Below are 17999 nucleotides of genomic sequence, written 5' to 3'. Positions count from 1 at the left end.
TAACCACTGCACCACGAGGAAGTCCCAGAAAGTACATAGTTTTAAAGATAATAAATTCCAAGGTTATACTAAATCATAAAAAAATGCCTGTAATTAGTGTTAAATTTTTTTAAAGAAAATAGTAAAATGATACCAAAGCTAGAAATAAAACTAGGGTAAAATGCATATGCGTGTAGCCAAGGACTTGAAAAGAAACACAAAACTAAATAAATATAAAATACTATTTATAATAATTCAAAAAATAAAATAATGTAAACTAATAAAACATATAGAGGATATATATATTATATATATATACATGGTGCTATGCACTAATGAAAGAAATAAAAAAGATCTAAATTGATGGAAACATATTTTGTTCATAGAAGACTCAATATAGTAAAAATATCAACTCTCCCCAAATTGATTACAAGTTTAATGTAATTCCTACGGAAATTGCAGCTTTTTTGTAGACATAGACAAGATTATCTAAAATTTATATGGAAAAGCAATAAAAACTAGAATAGCTAAAACAATTTAGAAAAAGAATAAAGGGGGAAGAATCACTCTACCCACTTCTAAGACTCATAGCTACAGCAATAAAGACTGTGTGAGCATTGGCAGAGGGACAGACACATAGATAATACAACAAAACAGAGAACCCAGAAATAATCTCACACAAGTACAGGTGACTGATTTTTAACAGGGTGCAAAAGCAATTCAATGAAGGAAAGACAGTCTTTTCAACAAATGATACTGGAACAGCTGGATGTTCGCAAGGGAAAAAAAGAACTGAACCTAAACCTCACATTTTATACAAAAACTAACCCAAAATGAGTCTGAGAGTTAAACATAAAACATAAAACTTCATGAGCTAACATAAAGCTTGTTAAAGAATTCTTAGGAAAAAAAATAAAAAAAGAATTCTTAGACGTGACACCAAAAGCACAATCCATGGGGTTCCCTGGTGGCGCAGTGGTTAAGAATCTGCCTGCCAATGCAGGGGACACGGGTTCGAGCCCTGGCCCAGGAAGATCCCAAATGCCATGGAGCAACTAAGCCTGTGTGCCACAACTACTGAGCCCATGAGCCACAACTACTGAAGCCCATGCACCTAGAGCCTGTGCTCCACAACAAGAGAAGCCACCGCAACGTGAAGTCTGAGCACTGCAACAAAGAGTAGCCCTGCTCGCCACAACTAGAGAAAGCCCACACGCAGCAACAAAGACCGAATGCAGCCAAAAATAATTTTTTTTAAAAAAAAGCACGATCCATAAATGGGGGAGGATATCAATAAATTGAACTTCATCAAAATTAAAAACTTACTATACAAAATACCTGTTAAGAGGATGAAAAGACAAGCTACATCCACACCATGGAGTACTCACAGACAAACTACTGACAGACACACCAACTTGGATGGCTCTCAAGGACAACATGTTGAGTGGAAAAAAAAAAAAAAAGCCAATTTCAAAAGGTCATATACTCATATACAGTATATTATACTGTATGATTCCACTTATACAATATTCTGGGAATGACAGAATTAGAGATGGAGACAGATTAGTTGCCAAGGGTTAGGGATGGGAATATAAGCAACATGGGTATGACTATAACGGGTAGCATGAGGGAAAGCTTCGTGGTGATGGAATAGTTCTGTATCTTGATTGCAGAGATGGTTACACAAATCTTCACAGGTGATCAAACCACAGAATTACTGTGCCAACGTCAGTTTCCTGATGTTGATACTGTACTATAGTTCCATAAAATGTAACCATTAGGGGAAACTGGGTAAAGGTATACTGGACTGCTCTGTATTATCTTTGCAAATCCCTATGAATCAAAATAAAAAGTTAAAAAAAAATAATAATCTGTTAGTTGACTTTTTATTAGTGTAAATAAACACTGAAGCAAATAATGTAATGGAATTTTTTTCAACTTGATGGAAAACTGCACACCAGAATCTTAGAATGGCTCTAAACTGAGGAGAGTATGCTAATTTTAGGTAATTCACCTGGAGTTTTTAGTAGCACACACTGCCTCAATATATACCCTAAGTGATTCAAGTCTGAGGAAAATATTATAATTTTTCACATACCAGGTCCCTTAGTTTTATCTATGAAGAAAATTAGCCATTTACCACAGGCCAAGGGGGCAGTAAACCTGCTTGACAACTGGTCAACTCTCCCTTTCCACAGTCTGTTGCAGCAGTCCTGTCCTTAACAGCACCATCTCACTGCCCACCACCTTGATGGTTTCCTGACTGTTGGTCTGGCCTCCAGGCTCTCCCCCAACCACTTTAACACTTCCTGTACACACCTGAGAAACTAATCTCTCCCAAACACCACTTTTCTTCATATTCTGTGTTACCCAGATGGCAGAAATTCTTAAAACAGGAACAAAGTTAAGGAGACATATTTCAGTTTAATTTAAGAAGAAAAAAGCTTTAAAAATAAACACAAGGCTGGAAAAAGCTGCTTCCAGAGGTAGCAAGTCCTGAGTCACTATATATATTTAAATATATGGGAACCTGAACCTGGGAGACCTGTTCCAGCCACAGAACCCTCTAATCCTGTATCATTTCCCGGATTGTGCTCCCTTCTTCACCTAGCATTCCAAGCCACCCTCTAAAATCTAGCTTCCAAGCTCTTTCTTATCCAACCTCTCCTCCCAGCACTCCTCTCCAGTCAGAACCCTCACTGTTCCTCACCCACATCTTGCTCTGTCTGCTGGTTTTCTTACCTGAATGACTTCTTCCCCTCCCTTCTTTCACCTTTCAAGATCCACTACTGCACCTTCAGGAAGCCTTTCTAATCCCATGCTTAACCTCCTAGTCCACTCCATTCTTGGCATGACACTCATGCTATTATTAATTTACATTTCCATATGTCCTGATTATAAGCTCCAAGATGAAACAGGAAAAACAGCCTCCTGTCTGTCTGCCTTTTTTCTTTTTGGCCGCGCCGCTCTGCATGCAGAATCTTAGTTCCCTGACCAGGGACTGAAACTCGGCCCCCTACAGCAGGGGTCCCCAACCCCCAGGCCACGGACCAGTGCAGCAGACTGTCAGTAACCGGGCCGCACAGCAGGAGGTGCGGGCAAGGGAGCGAAGCTTCATCTGCCTGCTCCCCGTCGCTCGCATCACCACCTGAACCATCCCCGCCCCCATCCGTGGAAAAATTGTCCTCCACAAAATGGGTCCCTGGTGCCAAAAAGGTTGGGGACCGCTGCAGTGGAAGCACTGAGTCCTAACCACTGGACTGTCAGGGAATTCCTGAAGACGGTCTCTCTGCATCAGAGACCACACATGGTCACCCAGCCCCTTCCCCACTCTGGTGTCTCTAAACACAAGCTTCTTCCCAGGAAATACACTGTTGCGCAGTACACCAATCATTGGACCCTTTACCGAACAGAGTATCATTAAAAGCCGTGCGGGAATACATAAAGGTGCACGTCAGATTCTTGGGGCCTTCTCCTCCCTCCTCCACCCAGAAATGCCCAAGAGCTGTAGGGAAGAAGTCACTGATGCAGCAGCAAGTCTCTGTTCTTGGCCTTTGAGATCTAACTGTGAATTGTAACTAATGGATTAAAAAACCCTGTTCTAGTAGAAACTATTCCTCATCAGTCAATCTCCAATTTACCATCACTGGTCCTCCTTTTTTAACGTCTCCCCCTTTTCAAACAAGTTTCATTTAGGCTTTCCCATCTCTGTCCCTTGGATGTCCCCTAATCAGTTAAGGGCCCTCTTTTTCTCATCAGAGCCCTATTCAAGGACTCACAAATACTCTTTTCCAGGTATCGTTAAAATACATCAATATATGGGCTTCCCTGGTGGCGCAGTGGTTAAGAATCCGCCTGTCAATGCAGGGGACGTGTGTTCGAGCCCTGGTCCGGGAAGATCCCACATGCCACGGAGCAACTAAGCCCGCGAGCCACAACTACGGAGCCCACGTGCCACAACTACTGAACCCCGTGTGCCTAGAGCCCGTGCTCCGCAACAACAGAAGCCACTGCAATGAGAAGCACACGCACCACAACGAAGAGTAGCCCCCGCTCACCACAACTAGAGAAAGCCGCGCACAGTAACGAAGACCCAACACGACCAAAAATACATAAATTAAATAATTTTTTTTTTTTTTTTTGCAGTACGCGGGCCTCTCACTGTTGTGGCCTCTCCCGTTGCGGAGCACAGGCTCCAGACGCGCAGGCTCAGCGGCCATGGCTCACAGGCCCAGCCGCTCCGCGGCATGTGGGATCCTCCCGGACCGGGGCACAAACTCGTGTCCCCTGCATCGGCAGGCGGACTCTCAACCACTGCGCCACCAGGGAAGCCCTAAATAAATTTTTTTTTAAAATCAATATATGTATAAGGAATGAATGCTAATGGGTATGAGATTTCTTTTGGGGGTGATGAAAATGTTCTGTAATTAAATAATGGTGACAGCTGCACAATTCTGTGAATATACTAAAAACCACTGAATCATATACATTTTAAAAGGGTGAATTTTATGTTAAGTGAATTATATCTCAATTTCTTTTTTTTTAAGGTAAGATTCTCCACTAGTATCCCTGCATTTACATTTGGCAGTGGGGAGGAAACTCACCTTAAATTTTGGAAAGAGCCTTTTCTCACATAATTCTTGGAGAACATAGTCAATTACCTTCCTCAAACATTTAAGTGCCTATCATAGAACAGGCACCATGATAGCTGCCACAGAGAACAGTCACCAGACCAGCACAGAACCTACCCTGCTGGAGCCTAGAAAGGGGAAGACAACCAAATATTTAATTGTCACTGTGCTAAGAGCTAGGAAGAAAAAAGTATAAAGTAAGAATGACCTAATCAGGGAGGGGAACATGGGGGGTGGGCAGGGTCCCAAAAAAGCACATCTCTATGAGGCACATGTATGCCTCAGCCCATATAAGGTAGTTAACAACTAGTTTGGGCTGACTAGCAGTACAATGAAATCCCTAGATCACAGGGGTTTGGAGGCCATGCAATTGATAATTGGCTCCCACCCACCACAGGAGACTCACCTGATCTTGAGGTAAAGTGACCCTGCATTTATGTATGTGAATGTTTTACCCACTGACAGTGTTACGATAACATTTTAGTGTACTCACAAATGTTTGTGTTTATTATTCATGTAATCAGGGGCAAATACAAAAAGAAAATGAAGTTATGCTGAAAAACTGCATGCATTCAAGTCTCTGGTTATTAATTATGACTGCACAGAAAGCACAGGACTTGTACAAACTCAAAAGATATAGAAGGTCCAATTTTTGGCTCAAAAGCATTATAAGTACCTAAATCAATTATTTATTTGAAAACAGTAAGCTCATATCTTTAATTCAAGATCAGAGGTCAGCTACCTACAGCCTGTGGGTCAAATCTGGCCAACCCCCTGTTTTTATAAACAAGTTTTCCTGGAATACAGCCATGCCCATTTGTTTATATACCGAATAGTTGCTTTCCCAACACAACTGCAGAACTCAGTAGTGTCAAGAAAGACCTTATCGCCAATAAGGTCTAAAATATTTACTACTTGAACGTTACCCCCCCCCCAAAAAAAAGCCAACTTGTACTAGGCAAAAGTAGCCCACATTGATTTGGAACAAAATAATCTTTTTATACATCCTTTAGGGACTTCCCTGGTGTTGCAGTGGTTAGGAATCCGCCTGCCAGTGCAGGGGACATGGGTTCGAGCCCTGGTCCGGGAGGATCCCACATGCCGCAGATCAACTAAGCCTGTGCACCACAACTACTGAGTCTGCACTCTAGAGCCCGTGAGCCACAACTACTGAGCCCGCGTGCCACAACTAATGAAGTGCATGCACCTAGAGCCCAGGCTCTGCAACAAGAGAAGCCACTGCAATGAGAAGTCCGCGCACCGCAATGAAGAGTAGCCCTGCTCGCCGCAACGAGAGAAAGCCCATGCCCAGCAACAAAGACCCAAAGCAGCCAAAAATAAATAAATAAAAATAAATAAATATACATCCTTTAGCAATTAAGTGTTCCAGTGGATAAGCAACAGACTTGAAATGCAAAGGATTCTAACTCTACTTAATAAGTCAATCTGCTATGGAGCGCTAGATAAATATAATTACTCTACATTTTATATGCCAGTAAAATTCAGAGCAGTTAGGTCAGAGTTTTGCATAAGTGCTCAGAACGACTGAAAGCGGGCCTGGGAAAGGTTTTTGCATTAATTATCTTTCCCTACCCAATAAATTACCCCAAAGTTTGGTTGCTTAAAATAAATATTATCTCCCCAAGTTTTCTGTGGGTCAGGAATTCAGGGTTGATTGGGGCTGCCATCACCTGAAACTTGACTGTAGCTGGGGGATGTGCTTCCAAGGCAGATTACTTATATGCTTGGCAATTTGGTACAAGAGACATCAGTTCCTTTCCACAAGACCTCCTGAGTGTCCTTGTAACATAGCAGCCAGCTTCCCCAGAGTGAATAACCCATGAGAAAGAGATGAGGATACAACACTCTTTTTATGACTTTGCTTCGAAAGTAAATAGTATAACTTCCACATCACATTCTATTCTTTATAGAACCAAGAGTCTCTAAGTACAACACACATTCAACAGAATCAAAGTTAGACGCCACTTTTTAAACGGAGAGGTGTCAAAGAATCTGCAGATATATCAACATCACTTCAGGGTTTCAAATGATGAGTAAACAGCTTCAACAACATAACCAACAAGGTTTGGCTGACTAAAAAGGATCTGTGCTCAACCATTTTCATACCACGTATTTTCTACTTATGATAGGAGAGAGGCTGCATCACCATTTGTTAACAATCACCAAAGAAAAAAGTAAGCCAACAGAAAAAAGGCAAGGCACTTCAGCTTTTCACACCTGATACAGTAACGATGATGACAGGCAGTTATATATTTGCTTTAGTTTTACTTTTGTTTTGTTTTGTCTTCCTGCAAGGAGAAGGAAAATTATGGTGACTAAATCATGAATAGATCAAAAATAATTACAAAGCTGGACTGGGACGAACAAGTATTTATGATTCAGAGCCACATAAAAGATTTTCTCAGATATAAACAAAAAAACACAAAGAAACAGAAATTTAGATATGCATTCATAATAGGGGGGTGCTTGGGGAGAGTGTATTATACCATGATTGCTACAGATTTGTATCAGAGTAACTTCTGAAACAAGGAACATATACAGTGGGAAAAAAAGCTACTTACAATAATTAAGCTTTATTTTGAAAATAAATGTCTTAAGTCACTAGACAATGAACACTTGACCAAATTCACCTGTTAAGATTTTGAGTTTCATTAGAGGAGGCAAGAAGGCCTAGGAAACAAAACTTTCTGAGGTCAATGAAGTAACAGCTGTCCTGATTTCCTCAATAGGAAGCTCAAAAATTGTCCTGAACTGGAAAATTAAACCACTTTAAAATAAATTCATTAAAAACCCACTCTACCAAGTTGATAGTGTCCTGCCAAAATTCAAGTCCACCCAGAACCTGTGAATGTGGCCTTATTTAGATATAGGGTCTTTGCAGATATAACCAAATTAAGATGAGGTCACACTGGGTGGACCCTAAATCAGTGACTAATGTCTTTATAAGAGGGAACTTTGCAACACAGAGATACATGGAGAATAAATACCATGTGACAAAAAGAGCCAGATATTGGAATGATGTGTCTATAAGCCAAGGAATGCCAAGGATTGCCAGCAACAACCAGAAGCCAGGAAAGAACATGGAACAGATTCTTCATCTGAGGCCCCAAGAAAGAATCAACCCTGCTGACGCCTTGATTTCAGAACTTCAAAAAAAAAAATTTCTATTGCTCTAAGCTACCAAGTTTGTAGTAATTTATTATAGCAGCCAGAGAAAACTAACACGTCCACCTAGCTAGTATTACGGAACTTAAGTAATCTCATCATTTGCAGTATTAAAATATTTATTCACAAACTCAGAACAATGGGAGATAGCATCTCCATTGAATGCACTGCTCTTTTTGGGTACTGTCACAGGGATGAATTTGACTTAAGATTCCAATGGACTTTGTACATTGCTGTCAGCCATCAGAGAGCCACTGAGGTTCTCCCAAGAGCCAGTAAAGCACATGCACAGAGCAGGAGGTCAGTTCACCTTAGATGATATCCAACAGCCGTAAAAAAACCTATGTCTTTGTTGAAGTCCTCCTGCTGGACCAGAAGTTTAACACAAAACTGCAGGTTTCAAGAAGTTAATCGTCCAGGTTTAAAGTCCTCTTATCATGATAACCAACAAGGACCTACTGTATAGTACAGGGAACTCTGTTTAATATTCTGTAATAACCTAAATGGGAAAAGAATTTGAAAAAGAATAGATACATGTATATGTATAACCGAATCACTTTACTGTACACCTGAAACTAATACAACATTGTTTATCAACTATATTCCAATATAAAATTTAAAAAATTTTTTAATAAAATAAAGTCCTCTTATATTGTGCTTATTACATCATAGCGATGACAGTTTTTCTAATAGTAACTACTGATAAGCTGTGGGTTACAATTTCACTTTTTACTACTTCTGAGTTTCCAAAAATAATGTTTCCCTTAAGCTCCATTTAAATTATTTTAAACTCAAGCCAGTGCAAATATGCATGGCTGATTTTACATACCAGTCTGACAGAATGAAGTGGTTTCTAGTGCTTTCTGAAAAGAATGGCTGGACATTTTTCCATTTTATCACCCTTACATCTGTCGGCACAAACTAAGAGATATTACATAGGATGAAATATAAACTTCTGCCCCATTTATTTCCTATCAAATTGTGTTATAACATTTCTAAGACTCAACTATTATTTGGAACACCCAAGGGAACTGGATTCAGAGTCTCCAAAAAAGAAGTTCCTTTGTTAATCTCTCCTGATTAAAGCTTAAGCCAGTACAACTTAATACATCTCCACTAAGTGAATATTCATAGTTACCTGAGCAACTGGCAAGCATATAAGAATGAAAATACTGACCACAAAGTCACCTTTAAGGATTATTTTTCTAGAAAGCCCTGCCTCTCTATATATAAAAAGCAATATTGACCTACCTTGTTTTCGAACATCTTCTACAGCAGCCACAAGCTCCTCCTTGAGAAACTGACTCTCCTTTGCAATTTTATCCCCCTTCTCCAAGAAATTCTCAGTTGCCTGTTCAACAGATGCAGCCAAAACATGGGCCTTCTTAGAACGACCTCTCTTCTTATTAGAGGGCCCCTTGCTATTGGTGTTTACCAGGGTTGTAACCTAAAAGTTTCATTTTTGAAAATTAAATTGTAGTCAATTAAAATTTTAAAAAAAACAGAAAGACTAACATCTTTAAAGGTAGCAAGAATAAATTATTCATAATAAAATGAAACATCACACTTATGAGATTCCACTAAGCATTAACAAATAACATACAACTCTCTCCATATTTAAGATATTCAGGAATGATACTCTATTTAGTTTCCAAAATAATTTAGCTATCTCAATGTGTAAGCTAAGAAATATAATGAATATTTTAATTCTTCAAACGTGATCATTAGGTTTTTAAACTTCATTTTACAAATTAAAAACTGGTAACAAGTTACGTCTCTACTGCACGTCATCAAGAAGGTTAGAAAGAGGTTAACAATGAATTTATTAGATCTGCCTGGAGGTCACATTTTTCCATGTTTTCAACCTATGCAAAATGTTTTAAGATAACTTGCTTCTGAAATCTTTTCAGTGTATTCACACAAATCGCAATTAATTAGGAAAGGCCCTTAATAAAGAAAGGAACAATTGCCCAAAGCAGCCTACTGTGATGATGTTTTAAGTCCCAGACATTAACCATCATTAACACATATAATAATGATGACCTGTATAGGCTGAAGATGACTAAACATTTATTAGTGTAACGCGGTCCACAGAAGACCTGAGAGCTGCAGTAGATGGGCTCCAAGAAAGTAAATATTCTCGAGTATTACCACCCACTCCTACTTACTTACTTATAATACTAGTTTATATTTATGAGCTAGAATGGAGTTTTTTAAAAAGATAGCACATGCCATTACATCTCATTTTCATGCTAGCACAGTATCTGTCTGTCTGTCTCTCTCTCTCTCTCACACACACACACACACACACACAGGAGTAAAATGTGCCAAAACACTAAAAGTGCATAGCTAGTTGCTAACAGTTAATGAAATGTCATCACACTGTGATATTTGTACTTGTAACAAAACATACCAAACCTACACTCTCAAGTTAAATGACCTGTTAATCAATCCTAGACAACAAAAGGTGTGTTAAGCAGGGTGAAGAAGCTTAACAGTCAAGGCTCTGCATCCTATCTTTTTTTGAAATACTTTTAAGTACTAGTTGCACTACATACACTAGCCCCTATTACTGCCAGTAAGACTGAAAAAATGGCAGCAAATGTGTTTCTAAAGGGCTAAATGAATCCACACATCAATATTTAACTATTAGCGGAGCCAAACTGCCTCATTACTATCAGCCTAAACTCAACCACTCAAATTAAGGCTTTGAACTAAATAACCTTGCCCTGTGTTTATTACCTGGGCCCATTGCTATGGAATCATGTTACAACAACTACGTATTTGTTTGCAGATTCTTACCTGGGTAACAAGAGGCTCCAGCAGTCTTTCAACTGCCAGAGTCCTGATCTCTAGACTTTTGGGGTCCCATTTGAAGTTTATGTTGCCTGCGTGGACAGCAGTCATTTCTGAAAGAGAAAGAGACAAGGTCAGGCAAGTATCAAACACAAACATGAAACATATAACAAGTCTTCTCCTACTTAAGGACTTTTATACCAGGAAAGCTACAATCACAAGATGAAAAAAATTCTTACCAGCCTGCACATGAGGGCCCATAATTCTTACAACCTCTTACACTTAAGATTTCGAGTTTACAAACATTAGGGCTACTGTAAGAGGGCATTCCCAAACACAGAGCTTTTCCCTTTTGGCTTCTCTGGCACCAAGACACTTCTACCTCGAGTTTTTCCACACTGACTTAGAATTAGGATGAAAAGCTAAAGTGAAAGAAGACTAATACAGAAGATTCTGGTTTTTCTTATTCCAAAATATTTATAGTACACTATTATCTAAAAGGTAAACCTCACTTCACTGTTTGATGGATTCTTAGAGAATATCTTCTCTTACTGTATTAAAACATAATGCTTAAGCCTACTGCCCTCTGCACCTACAGCTATTATCACTTGTAGCCAGAAGAAATTTCAAGTCACACACTTAGTCAAATATCACTGTATCAGTGTCAAGGTAAACTTCCATTAGACAGAGGCTTTAAGACTAAGGGAAAAAGACTTCAGCCAAAATACCAAGCAGCTGGTGTTTGCTTCTAAAAGTAGTGCCTCAAAGATTAAAGAAAAACCAGAAAACCAGGTGAGACATGTAGCTGAAGTAAACACTAAAACTTTCCAGACAACAAACTGTTCATAGAAATATAAAACCTTTTAGGGTGCATTTTTGTGAACAAGAAATTCTACCTCTCAATTTTTATTCTAGGAAAAATTAAGGTACATGTAAAAACTTGGATACAATGATGTTCACATCAGCACTGTATACAATCATTAAAAACTGGAAACTACCTAAATTTCAAACAGATCACTGAATAAATCACACAACCAACCACACAAGGGGATACTGTGCTACTCTTAAAAAGCTATACTGACAAAATTCAGAAAAAAACAAAAATTAGTGTTCTCACTGCCCAGGTCTTCATTTCTATTAAATACTATTTCCTTAAAAAAAAAAAAAAAAAGGCTTATTAAAGGTCTGATACATCCTGTTGCGCAGAAAGCAAGGAAAGACACAAAGACTAACAAGATCATATCAACAAGATACTAGAACCAAGGGCTCCATTGGCTAAATTCACAAGTTGAGTATCAAGAAGAATAACTCTAACTGCCTATTAGATAGCTATCCTACGACCACAGGGATCCTCAAAAGAAAGGGGATGGGAAGAGAATTTCTGTACCATAAATATAGAATAGAATTAGAAAATGACCATTTTGTAAACCCCAGTGGGATAACTGATTCAAACACGGATTATCAATGAATGTTAACACCATTAGGTGATAGGCTATTGGGGAACAGGGTATTTGTAAGGTGCCGAAGTACCACCTGAACAGGCTACTTACTAATTACAAAGCGGGGAGGATACACCTTTACAGTGTTGGGATCTAATAATCATCCCCTTAAATAACTAAACTTAGTATTGCTAATAATGCAACTCTGATAGTATATGCCTAACCCAATGAAATATGAAGTGCCCTATGTTTCCTAGAAAGTACTCTTAATGAAAAAAAAGTTTTAAATGTTTTTCAAGAGCCTCTGTATTACTATAAACTGAGCAAAATTATCTGTGCAACAGCAAAATTAAAATTAAATGTTTAACCTGAGTCTAATGAAGCCTCTGCACAGGGATTCTAAGCCTTTTTCAATGTACGGATCCCTTTAGCAGTCTATAGACTAATGTTGTCCAATAGGAATATAATACAAGCCACCTATGTAATTTAAATTTTTCCAGTAGCCGTGTTAAAAAAGTAAAAAGAAACTGATGAAATTAATTTCAATAATATATTTTATTTAAAACAGTATATCTAAAATATTATCATTTCGTTATGTAATCAGTTTTTTTTAATTAGAGACATTTACATAAGTACTAAGTATTGGAAATCTGGGATGTGTTTTACACTTAAGGCACATTTAAATTCAAACAAGCCACACTTCAAGGGCTCAATAGCCACATGTGGCTAGTGGCTTCAGTACTGCACAGGGTAGCTATAGACCTTTTCTCAGAACTTTTTTGAAATGCGTGAAATATAATTCAAAGGATTACCACCAAGGGGGCTTCCCTGGTGGCACAGTGGTTGAGAGTCCGCCTGCCGATGCAGGGGACACAGGTTCGTGCCCCGGTCCGGAAGGCCCATGAGCCATGGCCACTGAGCCTGAGCGTCTGGAGCCTGTGCTCCGCAACGGGAGAGGCCACAACAGTGAGAGGCCCGCATACCGCAAAAAAAAAAAAAGGATTACCAAAGAAACACATATATTGAAATTTAGTTATAAAAATACTTTACAAATGTGCGATGCAGTAATATATATGCTCTTTATTAACATATTAAATAAGATGTCAAGGGACTTCCCTGGCGGTGCAGTGGTTAAGGATCTGCCTGCCAATGTAGGGGACACAGGTTCGAGCCCTGGTCCAGGAAGATCCCACATGCCGTGGAGCAACTAAGCCCGTGTGCCACAACTACTGAGCCTGTGTGCCACAACTACTGAAGCCTGCGTGCCTAGAGCCGGTGCTCCGCAACAAGAGAAGCCACCACAATGAGAAGCCCGTGCACTGCAACAAAGAGTAGCCCCCGCTCGCCGCAACTAGAGAAAGCCCGCGCACAGCAAGGAAGACCCAACACAGCCAAAAAAATAAATAATTTTTTTTTAAAAATGTCAAGGGACTTCCCTGGTGGCGCAGTGGTTGAGGATCTGCCTGCCAATGCAGGGGACACAGGTTCGAGCCCTGGTCTGGGAAGATCCCACATGCCGCGGAGCAACTAGGCCCGTGAGCCACAACTACTGAGCCTGCGCGTCTGGAGCCTGTGCTCCGCAACAAGAGAGGCCGCGACAGTGAGAGGCCCGCGCACCGTGATGAAGAGTGGCCCCCACTCGCCACAACAAGAGAAAGCCCTTGCACAGAAACGAAGACCCAACACAGCCAAAAATAAATTAAAAAAAAAAAAGTCAAGAAGTCTGATAACTACTTCAAAGTAATAATGAACACGCACTTTTTCAAGATACATTACAATTGCTACATATATGAAAAGCACTGAGATTCCTACTAGTGGGACAAAGTTAGAGGTTCAACTGAAAACTGGAGTTGGTTTTCTATTGTTAATAAAAGAAGGAAATGCTAAATTCCTATTAACAACAAAGACAAAATTTTTCCAATTCAAATTCAATGCAGGTTAAGAAACCCTAACCTAGACTGTATTGCAAGTTTATATGAAGTATAGAAGTTTATAGGGGATACACATGCATGTTAAACAACACCATGAGGTAACAGACAAGTCCAGAATGTAAGGCATCCTACAAGACAACAGGACATTAACTTGTCAGAAAGTCAACATGGGGGGGTGTGGGGAATATTTCAGACTTTAAGGCTCAGGAGACATAAGAATCTAATGCAACACATGTATCTTGTTTGGATCCCAGTTTGAAACAAAAAGCTATTAAGAAGACATTTGCAGGGAAATTGGTAAATTTTTAATATTTATATTATGGAATTACTGCTCAATTTCATAGGTGTGATAATGAATTGTGGCTATATAGAAAAAGGACTATTTTTAGGAGATGCATGTTGAAATATCTAGGGGTGAAATGTCAAGATGATTGCAACTTTCAAATTCAGCGAAAGTAAAAATACATACACATAGAGACCAAGGAATTATGAAAAGATATTCATAAATGTTAAATTAGATGGAAGACATGTGTGTGGCTGGGTGTGTATATCTGAAATTTCTCATTTTAAAAATGGGGAAAATGTAGAGGTTTATGAGAAAATGTTCAAAATACATACTACTGAAGACGGAAAGGGGATTTTGAAAACAATATGAAGTATAACTGCAGGGGGATATATAAACCAAAATATTAACAATGATGTTACCTCTAAGATTTGGGGATTATGAGTGGTTTTAACATTCTTTTTTATAATTGTATTTTATGATTTTATAAAATGACAGATATTTAGAAAGTTATTTTTGTAATGAAAAAAAGTACAATCTTTATTTTACAAATTGTAAGGAGGACAATATAATCAAAAGGCAGGCTTGACCATCACTTAATCACTTTGAACTTGTTTCCTCATTTATGAAATAAAACTATCATTTACTTTTTAGAAAAAGACTATCAGGGACTTCCCTGGTGGTCCAGTGGTAAAGAATCCACCTTCCAATGCAGGGGACACAGGTTTGACCCCTGGTCGGGGAACTAAGATCCCACATGCCATGGGGCAACTAAGCCTGCACGCCACAACTACTGAGCTCTCGCGTCTCAACTAGAAGGCCTGAGTGCCACAAACTACAGAGCCCACACGCTCTGGAGCCCATGCACCGCAGCTAGAGAGAAGCCCGCGAGCCGCAACGAAAGATCCCTCATGCCTCAACGAAGATCCACTGTGCTGCAACTAAGACCCGATGCGGCCAAAAAAATAAAGAAAAGAAAAAAAATAATAATAGGGGTCTTCCCTGGTGGCGCAGGGGCTAAGAATCCTCCTGCCAATGCAGGGGCCACGGGTTTGAGCCCTGGTCCGGGAAGATACCACGTGCCACGGAGCAACTAAGCCCATGCGCCACAGCTACTGAGGCTGCATGTCACAACTACTGAAGCCTGTGCACCTAGAGCCTGTGCTCCGCAACAAGAGAAGCCACTGCAATGAGAAGCCCGCGCACCACAACAAAGAGCAGCCCCGCTCGCTGCAACCAGAGAAAGCCCGCGTGCAGCAATGAAGGCCCAACGCAGCCAAAAATAAATAAATAAATACATACATTTATTAAAATAATAATAAAGAAAAAAAGACTATCATTGTCTTTAGATGGCTTTTGTGAACATTAAACAGACTGTGATCCGCTGAATGAGTCCACGCTAACATGAACAAAAGAGAAGAAAAGTTCCTCTGTAATAGGAAATTAACCAACAAATAGGGAAGGAATAACATATTTAGAAAAATCACCATTTAGGAAACATCATAATAATATTCAGGCAAGAATTATCAAAGAATGCTAAAGCAAACAGATGAAAAGTTTACTAAGAAACTGAGTACTTACATAGTCTCATAGTAACTCCCAACAGATTACTGATTACCAAGAGGGGAAATATAACTCTGTAGTACAGAAACCCGGCAAACACCACCTTAGCCAAGTGACAAAAATTAACATCCCTAATAATGGGACAAATGGACATCATGTACCCCCTGGTACAATGCACTGAGAAGGATACAGCATCACCTTCTGTGGTATTTCCTACCAATACTATCTAACCTCAATCTTGTCATGAGGAAACATCAGACAAACTCAAAGTGATGGATATTCTACAGAATAACTAGCTACAGTCTTCAAAAATGTCAAGGTAGGAAAAACAAAGATAGGCTGAGAAATTCTTCCAAATTAAAAGAGGCTAAAAAAGACATGAAAACTAAATGCAGTCATTCTGGACTGAAAATTGTATTAGGAGGGAAAAAAAATTGAGACAACTGATAAAATTTGATCAGGGACTCTGAAATAGATAATAAATAGTAATGTATCAATGTTAACTTTTCAAATTCCCATCATTATATTGTAGCTATGTCCTTGTGACATGTAATGGGAATGATGTCTGCAACTTATTCTCATATGGTTTAGAAAAAACTAATGTATTAAATATATGCATATATACAGAGAAGAACGGAAAGTGGGAGGAAGAGTGGGAAGGAGAAGAAAAGAAGGAAGAGAGGAGAAAGACAAGGAACAGGGAAATTGAAGGGGAAAATGAGAGACAGTATGGAGAAAGGGAGGGGTAGAAGAAGAGAAGAGAAGGGAGGAGGAGAGGGAGAGAACAAGGGGGGAGGGGAGAGGAGAGGAGAGGGAGAGATGTCTTGAAATGTGGCTAGTGTAGCTGAGAATTGATTATCTTTATTTTATTTCATTTTAATTAATGTTAAATAGCCACCAGTGACTACCTTATCGGACAGCACAGTTCTAAACCCTCTACAGAAAGCAACATCAGACATCTAAATCCTATATTTGAATGATGACCAGGACAAGGTAGAAGTGCGCATGTCTGTGACCAGTACACTCCTAACAACTTTACTATAAAAAATATGTTTGTATCCTCTCCCATAAATGCATGCTTGAGGCACAAACAGGTAGACTCCTTTAGATATAGCTGAAAATATTACTGGAGGCATCATCTAAAAATTCTAGAATCGCTGAAGATGGAATGCCAAAAGGAATGTGGATTTGCTTAATCTGGTAACACAAAATGCCCATTTCCAGGGAATTTGTTTCATTTCAAGTGGGCAAATTTGCTCTCTACACTCATATTATGTCAAGCCTATACTTTGGTTTTTAAAGGTTATTTGCCCACTAAACATCAGCCCAAGTGAGCAAACCCTAGGAGATGGGAGTCCTTTAGATTGCTACAGGACTGACAACAGCTCAAGCAAATGTCATCAAATGTCAAAGATAAGACATTTCAGAAGGAATGATTTTTCCCCATGGATCCCACATTTCTGTATCCTAGCATTCCAGCCACTGTATCAACACAGAACAGAAAATCTTTCAAAGGTTGCAGAGGGAAGGAGTCAAAAGACAACTTAAGTGAAGTTAGCTGCAAGAAGACATGTGGTCACATTTGGATTTTAATTATTAAACAAGTACAACATACAACAATTCACTTTCCCAAAGAAACACACCTTTTCATTTTTTTCTTGAAATAAAAAGCCTTCTTGAAAGGAGCTCAGGGAAAAGCACTTAGCCCAACCCCTGCCTGAGGAAAGGCACCTGGCCTGAGGACTTGATTACTTTTGAAAACCAGCAAACAAGATCCAAACACCATACACATGCATTCTTATGGTTTTAGAATCCATTGCTCAGGCCCAATGAGCAAAACTGGAGAGGATGAGAGTCCTGAGCTGAGAGAGAGACAAGGTCTCAAGCCACAGGGAACCTGCCGAGAAGAAAAGCTGTTTGGAGGTAACTCAAAGAGGGAGCAAGCTGCCCAAGGTGAGCCTGGGAAGACTGGACCAGTCCAGTAACGGGGAAAAAGGCTTCAGACACTTGGAGAAAAATTAGGACTGCCTTAGAGAAAGAACAAGAGTCCCCTGATGATCTGTACACATGTTGATTGATAATAAATTTTAAATTATCAAAAAAACAGTCTTTTTGGTCTTTTGTTTTCCCAATTACAAAATAATTTCACTTTCTTATTAACTGGAAAAGAAGGCAGAGTGTAAGCACACTA

General features: G+C 39.4%; 1 protein-coding gene across 1 annotated transcript in view; it reads right to left on the bottom strand.

The window, feature by feature from the left end:
• The window catches only part of CTNNA1 (catenin alpha 1), a 178948-nt gene that overhangs the window by 140399 nt on the left and 20550 nt on the right, over positions 1-17999 (bottom strand). Inside the window, exons 2-3 of the mRNA XM_067731886.1 lie at positions 10599-10705; positions 9048-9243 (exon numbers count right to left, since the gene is read on the bottom strand). Of these exons, the coding sequence (XP_067587987.1) occupies positions 9048-9243; positions 10599-10703 (301 nt within the window). The 5' untranslated portion in view covers positions 10704-10705. The remainder of the gene's footprint in view (positions 1-9047; positions 9244-10598; positions 10706-17999) is intronic.

This window comes from Pseudorca crassidens, chromosome 3 (genome assembly GCF_039906515.1).
Source record: "Pseudorca crassidens isolate mPseCra1 chromosome 3, mPseCra1.hap1, whole genome shotgun sequence".
Taxonomy (NCBI): Eukaryota; Metazoa; Chordata; class Mammalia; order Artiodactyla; family Delphinidae; genus Pseudorca; species Pseudorca crassidens.
This window is presented reverse-complemented; position numbering and strand designations above follow the sequence as displayed.